General features: G+C 40.7%; 1 protein-coding gene across 2 annotated transcripts in view; it reads right to left on the bottom strand.

Moving 5' to 3' along the window:
- The window catches only part of GABRG3 (gamma-aminobutyric acid type A receptor subunit gamma3), an 828,707-nt gene that overhangs the window by 276,448 nt on the left and 540,094 nt on the right, over positions 1-12,165 (bottom strand). For both annotated transcript variants that reach the window (XM_086364905.1, XM_086364906.1), the window contains exons 4-5: positions 3,213-3,433; positions 716-798 (exon numbers count right to left, since the gene is read on the bottom strand). In XM_086364905.1, coding sequence (XP_086221031.1) covers positions 716-798; positions 3,213-3,433 — 304 coding nt within the window. The remainder of the gene's footprint in view (positions 1-715; positions 799-3,212; positions 3,434-12,165) is intronic.

Raw genomic sequence — 12,165 nt, forward strand, 5'->3', positions numbered from 1 at the left:
GATAGTCAATAAACTTAGCTGAATTCTTATGAGTCATACTTAAGTATTGTGGTCATTATGTTTTAAATGAGCCATCATAAATTCTGCAAGTTTATTTCCATACTGGCCTTTACTCTGAAACTTCATAATCAAATAAATTTGATATTTCCTTTTACTTGTATTGCTATACTTAGCATTAGACACAGTCTTTAAGAATTAGTAAATGAGTACTTGTTAGCTCTAGCATCAATCCTATGTAAAAACTGGACTAAATAAAACACTATGAAAAATTACATCCATCTATAGCATAATGAGACAAATATAAATATATTTAAGCAAAAACTCTATCTTTTTATTTTGAAGAGAAACCACCTGACTGAAGATGATATTAAACCTAAAATTATTGCAAAGAAATTCTGTATACATTCAAATAGTACACACAGTTTATTAGCAGAAGGGTCTTTGGTAAGTCAACAGTTCATCAATTTCTCAGTTCTTTACTATTAAGACAAAAGGTTTAAGTTGCTCAAGGATTTATCAAAGCTACATATTTTGCAACACGGGTTCTATGTAACAAAGTCTAGAGTGAATATCCTCAGGTGGTCCAGACCAAAACTGTTATCTGTTTTCTCTGGTAGTACAGTGATGCTATAATCAGTCATATGACTGTTTACTATAAATCAGCATAGGCTAGACAGTCATTTCCACAGCAGTCATACCCCAAGTCAGTACTCACAGCTGGAGAATATCAGCGGGCAGGAGTGCTCATCCATGGGGAAGTTGTGCAGCTGCAGCTGGCATTCTGCATTTATGGTGAGCCTGTGGGGGAGCCAAATGTCACTCTTGAGGTCAGCCAGGAGCAAACCAGCAAAGGCCTTAAGCAAGGTCAGGGCAGTCACATTACTACAACACAGGGGGCAGGGGGCTGGGGTGGCCACATGGAATCTAGTCTTGGCAAGGGCACTATCCATTCAGTACACCATTTGTTTTTGTTTTTTTTTTCCTTCAATTTATTTATTTATTTTTTAACTTTACAATATTGTATTGGTTTTGCCATATATCAACATGAATCTGCCACAGGTATACACGTGTTCCCCATCCTTAACCCTCCTCCCTCCTCGTGTGTCGTGTCACTTTGCTTTACTTTTAACTATCAGAATCAAAGGGAATGTCCATTAGTGAACTCCCTGTGTCTAGAAATACAAGCCAAGTAAGAGAGGAAACAAATTGAAACAATATGTGTCCTTGCTGTCACATATCTTTGTTTTTAATTTGCTTGACTGAATTAAATCCTTTCTCCATTTTGAAACTGATTTATTTGCCTAGTTAGGTATAATGCCAAGTTCATCCACTTGTAAGGAAGATTTCATATTTGGCCAGCCTCCCCACTTGAATAGGCAGGTGGTGACTGCACTAAATGTGTGTATGGCATCTTTTCAAAGCAGGCATTCCTGGGGTTTGAGTTTTTGTAAAGGATCCCAGGACTGGCCATGTCTCTATTATGATTTGCTGAAGCTCACATTCATTTCAGTCTCATTTATATTCTTTTAAGAATTGATGAGGAAATAGCTATTAAAAAATCCTGTTTTCCAAATGTAACATCAGTAGAATTTCCTGCAGCATTTTTGTTGTTGCTGTTCCCAGTCTGCCAACATTATAATTTCCCTGAAACTTTAAAATTCTTAACTGTTTTGCTTATTTTGATGCCAATATGTGCCTTTATCTATGTGACAAATACTTATTTAATATATGAGTTACAGATTTTTCCTTATGACCACAAATCACTTGCAGTTAAAAGCTTCTTATAATGGATATAGGGGGAGGAAGCTGTGTTCAGGGCTTGGCAGTGGTATTCACCAAGCAGGAGGACAGAGGGACATGGTCAGAGGTATTAGAGCAATCACCTTCCCCGGTAGCATGCTGAATTAAATGCCCTTTGGGATTTCATGAGGAAATATCACGTGGGCAGGTAGCTCCAAGAATCTGGTGCCCAGAAGGGACATTAGGGATTGGAAATAACTCGTGGGATGAATCCTCAGCATGGATATGGCTTTTAAAGCCTTAGGAATGGATGAGCTAAGTCAGCAGGAAAGTGGAAATTGGGTAAAATCCTAAGACAGGAGCAGCAGAATGAGGAGGTGCCGTGTTAGCAGCTGGACGGGAGGTGCAGGAAGCAGCCGAGGAGCAGCAAAGCCAGTGAGAAAGCGACCATCGGCACAAGGCAGTCAGGCCAGTGCTCCAGAAAGGCCTCAGGGACTGGGAGGGCAGCCTCCCTGATCCCAGGGCTGGATGAGCAGGAAGACTGGTGTAGCTGCCCACCATACATTCCGTGTATGTTGCAGTCATGCATTCAGTCAGACTCAGGTCACCCTACAGGAGAGACTCTTGAGAGATACAGACCCAGGTTCAAACTCAGGTAATATTAGTTCCCAATGGAGACTTTGGGCAGGCAAGTGAGCTCACGTTCTTTTAAATCCAGCCACTATTACCTTACTGGGTTTCTGTGAGGACAGCCTGGCCCCAGGAGGACTGATTACAAGGTGGCTGTCACTTCCATTAAGGATGCATTAGAGAACGCCCTCTGTGCTCTTTTGTTCCTTGTGGTCTCAAATTTGGCTATAATTAGATTTGTCAATTAGTACACCAAGACATCTTTATTTCTTAGTTGAATGGACCTGTGGGTTAAATATATTAAAGGTAATTTCCACAGCCCACTTCTAGCAGAAATGGATACTAATTAAGGAAGGAGTTTATATTTATTAAAGATTATTTGTATGATGTTAGTTTTGTACATGGAGAAGGCAAGGGCACCCCAGTCCAGTACTCTTGCCTGGAAAATCCCATGGATGGTGGACCCTGGTAGGCTGCAGTCCATGGGGTCACTAAGAGTCGGACACGACTGAGTGACTTCAGTCACTTTTCCCTTTCATGCATTGGAGAAGGAAATGGCGGCCCACTCCAGTTTTCTTGCCTAGAGAATCCCAGGTATGGGGAAGCCTGGTGGGTTTCCGTCTATGGGGTCGCAGAGTCGGACACGACTGAAGTGACTTAGCAGCAGCAGCAACAGCAGTTTTGCACATGTGGGATTAGGAAAAACTTCTTCAAGACCCAGTAGCATGCTGAACATGAGAAGTGATAGAACTCAGCAATGAAAATAGGGTCCCATTCCTACAGTGATCTAAAGTCCCCAGTGTCAGACTACTAGTGGGATTAAATATTCACTAGCATCTCACCTTAAAGTATAAAGGATTTTCCCATCATTCCAAATTCTGAGGAGTTGATTGGGGGTGGTGATCCAGTGAGCCTCTGCAGTTTTGGAATTTCGGAAGATCGTATCTGGAATCCATATTAACCCCACCATGTTGCTGTTCAGAGTAAGTATTTTCATTGTGCTGTTGAACCTAAGGCGACTGTCAGTCCAGGTCTGAGCAAAAAATATATCGATTTGATATTCCTGAAACAGAGCAAAAGGAGGGGAAAGACATTTCTGTTGGTGGATTTTCTGCAGGTTTTGCTTTCTTTCTCAGGAGTTTGGTTCTGCTCATGGTTTCATCTTCACCTGTTAGCACTTAACATCGTGCCTGGATCAACATGGCAGACACTTAACAAAGGTAACCAATATCATTAGTCAACTGTGAGATAACACATGACAATGCTCTGTAAATAGTAAATTGTAATAAATACATAAAGTGTAGTGAGAGGCCAAGAGTTAGTAGAAAATGATTCAGAACATAGACGCAGACCTTCCTATATTCCTAAGTCCAAGCTCTGGCAGGTAGAAAAATCTAGCATTTTCTCCGTTCAGTCGCTCAGCATTACCCAACTGTAGTCTATAAAATGAATAGAATAGTAGTGTCTATCTACTTCTTAAAGGAGTTATATGAAAAGAAATGATTAAATAAAAAGCTCTAGTGCCCGGCACAACACAAATTATCCAGAGAGTATTAGCTTATATACTAATAAAAATGATCATTTTCATCCAAAAGCTTTCTCAAATCACAGATCAACCCAAATCAAACAGAAAAGCAAAAAACAAGCAGCAGCAACAACAACAAAAAATAGGGCTGACAGCCACCCAAGTCAAATGCCGATTCCAACAGAGGGCTGAAGGGGCAAATTTTTTCTGTAACTGGAAGTAATCCCAATATGCACAGTACATTAGATACAGGATGGGGTTGATGTTACTGTGAGACCCAGAGAAATGTCTCAAGTCTGGACCACCTCTGGGGCTCTTCCCCCAGTCACAGTTTAAAGGATTATCTTTAGGTCCACAATAAAGAGGATCTATATGGTCAGTGATCTTAATATCTTTCATAGTTTTCTTCCATATTAGATATTATAAATGAATTGTTTTTACAGAGTTCAGTAATTCTCAACAAATCTCATATTTATACTTTTCATTGAGTTTCTGGTTAAAGAACCTTTCTGAGACGTAATTCAACAGACCAGTCTGACCTTTTATTAACTAATTCCCTCATTTATCATCTTTGTTGCACTATGTCAGGCCCTGCAAACCACTGAAGGCCCAGAACTGTGCCAACAGGAAAAGTCTCTGCCTCCATGAGGCTTATATTCCAATCAGGGAAGACAGGCCTTAGAAAATTAAGGTGGAAAATACAAGCCATAACTGCTATTGACTATGCTTGGTAAGTTAACACAAGAAACGAATTACCTCAGAGGATAAATGGCCAGTTTGGAAGCAGTTATGAAAGTATGAACAGGGACTGTTGCCCGCCATTCCAGTAAACAGAGGTTTTTGCCAAAATTTCCAGTTCTACAAGGAACAAGCCATCAGCCACTCCAGTGGCCCCCTCCACACACCCCCAGTGGTGTGCCCTGAGGGAAATTCAGGATGGGGAAAAACAAGGGGGAAGCATTTTGTGGTTTGGAAACTGGCCCTAGATATTTAAGATAAATGCCTAAGGGACAATTTCAACGAACCTTGATTCTTACATCTTCTCATACATAGAAAAGCATCAAAATCATTAACTTGCGGTACCTCTTTGTAATTATCAGTGATCTTTTGATGTTTGACTGCATTTTTTTCCCAGCAAAAACGCTATATCCTGGCTTCCTTCTTAACTCTTCAGAGCAGTTCCTTAGAGCCGAGAGGCTGCATCCTAGGCCTAAGTTCTCAGCTGTTGTTGCTGTTGTTTAGTCTCTAAATCATGTCTGACTCTTCTGTGATCCCATGGACTATAGCCCACCAGGCTTCCCTTCTCCAGGGAATCTTCTCAACCCAGGGGTCAAACTCAGCTACCTGCATTGTCAGGTAGATTCTTTACCACTGAGCCTAAGTCCTCAGTAAGATCCCCAAATAATACTTAAGTTGCAACTTTTAGGTTGTGTGTTTTTCTTTAGTTGACAAAAGAGAAAAGAAAGATAAAACAAATACTGATTCTTGTAGGAATGGAAGAAACAAATGCTTCTCATCCCTATCAGTGAATCATAGGATCAAGAAATGCTTAGAGTGTTAAAAGCCTATTGAAACTCAGCTTTGCAGAAATAATTCAGACCTATTGCTAAAAATCTCTAAATAGGTTGTCACTGTGCAAATTTGGCTCCAAGGACAAAAGACTAATACATGACTTTTCCACTGAAAGGTGATAGGGCCAAGGTATCTGTACTTAATTTAAGAGAAAGAGTAAAGTGAAAGTGAAAGCAAAGGGTTGGGTAGAGGCAATGGCATTTGAAACAAAGGCATAGCAGGGATCTTGGAATTGTTTTGACACAAGATCTATGCACACGTGAAATTGGTCTATCAAGTAAGAGACTGGCTAGGCTTTTTTTTTTTAATTGAAGGATAACTGCTTTACATTATTTTGTGGTTTTCAGTCATACAGCAACAAGAATCAGCCATGGGTACACCCATGTCCCCTCCCTCCCATCTGACTCCCCATCCCACCCTTCTATTGTCACAGAGCCCCTGTTTGAATTGCCTGAGTCATATACCAAATTCCCATTGGCTATCTATTTTACACATGGAATTGTAAGTTTCCATGTTACTCTCTCCATGCAGCTCACCCTCCCCCTCCTCCCATCCCCCCTGTGTCCACAGGTCTGTTCTGTATGTCTGTTTCCCCATTGCTGCCCTGAAAATAAATTCATCAGTGCCACCTTTTAGATTCGGAACCTCAAGTCAGGAAAAAAGTCTGTGACTATTTGAGACTTAGATTTACTGTTGCCTTTCTTTTTGTAATGATAAATTGTAGCCTGGAAAATCTGGATCCAAAAGGAGGCTTATTCTTCAATGCCAATATTTCCACAGCTGGAACAGTTAATGGAAAAAGGAAACTCCCAGACAATGGAGTCAAGATCCAATAAGAGTCTCTGGGAGCCCAACTCTGGGAGTAGAGTTAATCCAGACTTAACTCTAGAATATGAAAGATATTCTCCTTACAGGGAATAAGATTCCACTCAGGATCTGCCCACTGGGGTCTCAGAATTGCTATAAATCAGTGCTGATTGTGATCATCCTGGCTCTTCTCCATCTTTTAGCTATACTGTACACGTGGCTGTGGGTTAGATAGCTTTCTCTTCAGTTTAGAGGTCAGTGGATCGAGGAGAGCCATGTACATCTTGATGTGGTATATACAGGCAGCCCCAGTGTTGGGGATGGGACTGGGTGGATCTTTTGGGTTGCTTCATTTGAAGAAAGGAAGAGTGTGTCTGCCAATGCATGAAAGTGAAAAGTGAAAATGAAGTCTCTCAGTTGTCCCCGACTCTTAGCGACACCAAGGACTGCAGCCTACCAGGCTCCTCCGTCCATGGGATTTTCCAGGCAAGAGTACTGGAGTGGGGTGCCATTGCCTTCTCCGCCTAATGAGTGCGAGACAGACAAAACATCTGGCAGCTAGAGACAGATCATGGTGGTCACTGGTGCAATCCACCAGTACCACAGCACTCCTACTTGCAGGCATATGGTAGAGTCACACACTTCCCTTTCAGGCCCTGAGAGACTGTGTGAAGCAGAGCCCACCTGATTCACACCAGATACATATTGTAGGTGCAAAAGGTAGAAGGGAGAGTGGGATGCAGGGGTGGGGGCTGCAGTCCTCACTGAGAAGGTGACTTGGAACCAAGACCTCAGTGAGGTGCAGAGTGAGCTTGGCAGAGAGATGGCTCCCTTGCAGGGGCCCTGAACACAGAAAGCAGGAAGGTCAAAGACATTCCTAAGAAGCAGGAACAATGTAGTGTACAGAATCATCCCAGTGGGGCCAGGAAACAGACCCCTTACTTCCTTGATGGCAGAATTTTAGCCTAACAATGATGATTGCTGACTATGAAATAGCCTATATTTGCACAGAGAACATGAGAACACACTCAAAACTTTAAATAAAATTCAGGATGTGAGAATGGCCAGTATGGCACATATAGGTACCCATATTAATTAATTCCTTCTTCCCTTTAACACCAGTTTATTAGGTAAAGAAAAGAGGAGAGGATGAAGATGCTCTCACTAAAGAGACAAAGTTCACCAATGATGTGGACAGTTCAGTTCAGTTCAGTCACTCAGTCGTGTCCCACTTTTTGTGACCCCGTGGACTGCAGCATGCCAGGCTTCCCTGTTCATCACCAACTCCCAGAGCTTGCTCAAACTCATGTCCATCAAGTCAGTGATGCCATCCAACCATCTCATGCTCTGTGTTCCCCTTCTCCTCCTACCTTCAATCTTTCCCAGAATCAGAGTCTTTTCTAATGAGTCAGTTCTTTGCACTAGGAGTCTAAAGTATTGGAGCTTCAGCTTCAACATTAGTCCTTCCAATGAATATTCAGGACTGGTTTTCTGTAGCCAATAAAGGCCCTGAGTGTATTTTGGAAAGAATCTAAAACTATTCAGATACTTTTAATCCCAATATTATATCAGGGATATTGAAACAAAGAAAACTTCAACAATTTTACCAAAGTTTCCAAAGATTCCAAGTAAAAATTCCCAAGTGGGAATTGGGAGAGGGTGGGAAGATTTGGGAGAATGGCATTGAAATATGTAAAATATCATGTAAGAAACGAGTTGCCAGTCCAGGTTCGATGCACGATACTGGATGCTTGGGGCTAGTGCACTGGGACGACCCAGAGGGATGGTATGGGGAGGGAGGAGGAAGGAGGGTTCAGGATGGGGAACACATGTATACCTGTGGCGGATTCATTTTGATATTTGGCAAAACTAATACAATTATGTAAAGTTTAAAAATAAAATAAAATTAGAAAAAAAATACAATTATCCTCCAATAAAAAGTAAATTGATTTTTTTTTAAAAATGGAAAAACAAAAGTCTCCTGCTAACCAAATAGTCCTCCTCTTGAGGTCTTTTCTCTCCTTATCATCTCTGCTTTCCATCCCCATTTATGGCCCTTCACAATACATTTTAAAATGCAGATCTGAGATGGGTAAATAGCAAGATAGGCATGAGCCTTCTGTACCCACCAGTCACTGATTATTGAAATAGAGACAATAACGATTTTCTCCTAGAGGGTAAACCAAGGCCTGAGAGGTTAAGTAACTTTCATCAAGTCAAAATTTGCTTCCCATGATAAAAGGTAACTCTCCTACACTGTTGGTGGGAATGTAAATTGGTACAGCCATTAAAAGATGCTTGCTTCTTGGAAGAAAAGCTATGACAAACCTAGAAAGCGTATTAAAGAGCAGTGATATCACTTTGCTGACAGAGATACATATAGTCAAAGCTATGGTTTTTCTAGTAGTCATGCACAGATGTGAGAGTTGGACCATAAAGAAGGCTGACCACCAAATAATTGATGTTTTCAAACTGTGGCGCTGGAGAAAATCCTTGAGAGTCCCGTGGACAGCAAGGAGATCAAACCAGTCAATCCTAAAGGAAATCAACCCCGAATATTCTTTGGAAGGATTGTTGCTGAAGCTGAAGCTCCAATACTCTGGCCACCTGATGAAAACAGCTGACTCAAATGGAAAAGACCCTGCTGCTGGGAAAGATTGAGGACAGAAGGAGAAGGGGATGACAGAAGTTGAGATGGTTGGATGGTATCACCGACTCAATGGCCATGAGTTTGAGCACATTCTGGTGAAGGACAGGGACGCCTGGTGTTCTGCTGTCCACGGGGTCACTAAGAGTCAACACAACTGAGTGACTGAACAACAACAGCCACTATGGAGAACAGAATGGAGCTTGCTTTAAAAACTAAAAATAAAGCTACATATGACCAGCAATCCTCCTCCTGGGCCTATGTCTGAAGAAAACCATAATTTAAAAAGACACATTTATCTCAGTGTTCATTGTGGCACTATTTACAATAGTCAGGACATAGAAGCAACCTAAATGTCCATCGACAAATGGATAAAGAAGATATGGGACATATATGCAATAGAATATTAAGTGTGTTAGCTGCTCAGTCATGTCCAACTCTTTGCAGCCACATGGACTGTAGCCCATCAGGTTCCTCTGTCCATGGAATTATCCAGGTAAGAATACTGGAATGAGTTGCCATTCCCTTCTCCAGGAGATCCTCCTGATTCAGGGATCGAACCCCAGCCTCCCACATTGTAGGCAGATTATTTACCATCTGAGCCACCAGGGAAACCCCTCCCAAGTTCAGTCCCTGAGTCAGAAAGATTCCCTGGCAAAGGAAATGGCTACCCACTCCAGTATTCTTGCCTAAAGAATTCCACACAACTGAGCAACAATAGAATATTACTTAACCATCAAAAAGAATGAAGTAATGCCATTTGCAGCAAGATGGATGGACCTAGAGATTGTCATATTGAGGGAAGTAAGTCAGACAGAGAAGCAAAAATATCATAGGACATCTCTTATACATGGAATCTAAAAATAAATGATACAAATGAAATTACTTACAAAATAGAAATAGACTCACTTGATGTTTTGGTGAAAGTTTTAACTTTTGCTTCAGGTTCAAAGTGAAAGTCGCTCAGTCGTGTCCAACTCTTTGCAACCCCATGGACTATACAGAGCATGGAATTCTCCAGGTCAGAATACTGGAGTGGATAGCCTTTCCCTTCTCCAGGGGATCTTCCCAACCCAGGGATCAAACCCAGGTGTCCCACATTTCAGGCAGATTCTTTACCAGCTTGAGCCACAAGGGAAGTCCAAGAATACTGGAGTGGATAGCCTATCCCTTTTCCAGTGGATCTTCCTGACCCAGGAATTGAACCAGGGTTTCCTTCACTGCAGGTGGATTCTTTACTAACTGAGCTATCAGGGAAACCCCATCAGGTTCAAAAGATTTATTAACAAAAGAAATCACTTATTATACAGAAATATGCAAATTCAATATTTAATAAAGACTTATCAAACTTACTTTCAATATATAATTGTTAAAAGAGAAATATAAATACTAGAGGAGAGAAACAGCACATATGTCATTCAGTTGGACCAACTAACACCCAGACTCAGTGCTGGGAAGGCCCATGTAACAGTAGTCTGGAATCCCAATTGAGAAAGGGTCGGTCCAAGGCAGTGCATCCACTCCACCTATGAGACTTTGAATTGCAGTTTTGGGGGTTCCTGCTTATAATGCTAGGCTGCAAACTGATACCATCATCAGTTTGCAAGCAAATTGCAGCTCTGGTTTCACGTTCATCTTTCTACAATGCTGTTTGTTTTATCTTGTGAGTGATGAGTTTCTCCAGACCCCTTGGGATTGGCTGGACCCAAAGGGCTCAGGAAAATTCCGAGGTTCACTCTGAATCTCACCTATGGTGCTGCTCAGCTTACTGATGACAACTGGTGCACTTGCCAGCAGCCATGAAGTCAGGGCAGTGTCCAGGCAGATCTGAAGTGAGGTTAGAGCCCTGCTCTGCTTTCTTGTCTCTGAAGCCTGAACAAAACTATCTCCATTTAATTTCCTTTAACACTCACAGGCTTAGAGAACAGACTTATGGTTGCCAGGGCCAAGGATGGGGGGAAGGGATAGTGAGGGAGTTAAGGATGGACCTGTACACAATGCTATATTTAAAATGGATAACGAACAAAGGATCTACTGTAGAGGAAATGGAACTCTGCTCAATGTTATGTGGCAACCTGGATGGGAGAGGAGTTTGGAGAATAGAAACATGTATATGTATGACTGAGTCCCTTAGCTATTCACCTGAAACTATCACAACATTATTAATAGGTTATACTCCTATACAAAATTCAAAGTTTCTTTAAAAAAAAAAAAGACAAAAGGATACATGCACCCCAGTGTTCACTGCAGTATTATTTACAATAGCCAATACATGGAAAAACATCCATTGACAGATTAATGGATAAAGAAGACATGGTGTGTATATATATATATATATATATATATATATACACCATGTTATATATATATATAACATATATAAATATATTTTTATATATGCATATACATGTACGTGTGTGTGTGTGTGTATATATATATATATATATATATAAATATACAATGGACTATCATTCAGCCATAAAAAGAATGAAATAATCCCATTTGCAGCAACATGAATGAACTTGGACATTTTCATATTAAATGAAGTAAACCAGATAGAGAAAGACAAATATCATATGATATCACTTATATGTGGAATCTAAAAAATGATACAAATGAACTTACTTACAAAACAGAAATAGACTCACAGACATAGAAAACGAACTTATGGTTACAAAAGTGGTAGGGGGGGCATAAATTAGGAGGTTGGGATTAGCATATACAAACTAATATAAAACAGATAAACCATAAGGACCTACTGTATAGCATGGGGAACTATACTCAATATCTTGTAATAACCTATAATAGAAGAGAATGCAAAAAATGTATATATATGTATATATATATATGTATATCTGAATTACTTTGCTCTACACCTGAAACTAAGACAACACTGTAAATCAACTACATATCAATAAAACTTTTTTAAAACTCTGCTTCCCTGAATCTGAGTGTGAGCAGTTGGCCAAAGCTGCAGTCTAGTTGCCAGATGTGGGAACCACCACTGTGTGGTGAAGAAATAACCCCAGTGTGGGCGTCCACTCCACTTCTGCCCTGTTTGCAAACTGTGTGAAATTATTCACGTTCCTCAGCCTGTGATTCTTTATCTCTAAAATGGGAGAGTTCAGTTAGATTAAATATAAGAACCTTCCACCTTTAACATTTTGTATTTCTGAAAACATGGAGTTAACCTTTCATTGGTAAAAGCAAGTTTTCTGTAGGGTGCACCATTTCCCTATAAGAA

This window comes from Bos grunniens, chromosome 21, assembly GCF_055505025.1.
Source record: "Bos grunniens cultivar Pamir isolate PY7600 chromosome 21, Bosgru_T2T1.0, whole genome shotgun sequence".
Lineage (NCBI taxonomy): Eukaryota > Metazoa > Chordata > Mammalia > Artiodactyla > Bovidae > Bos > Bos grunniens.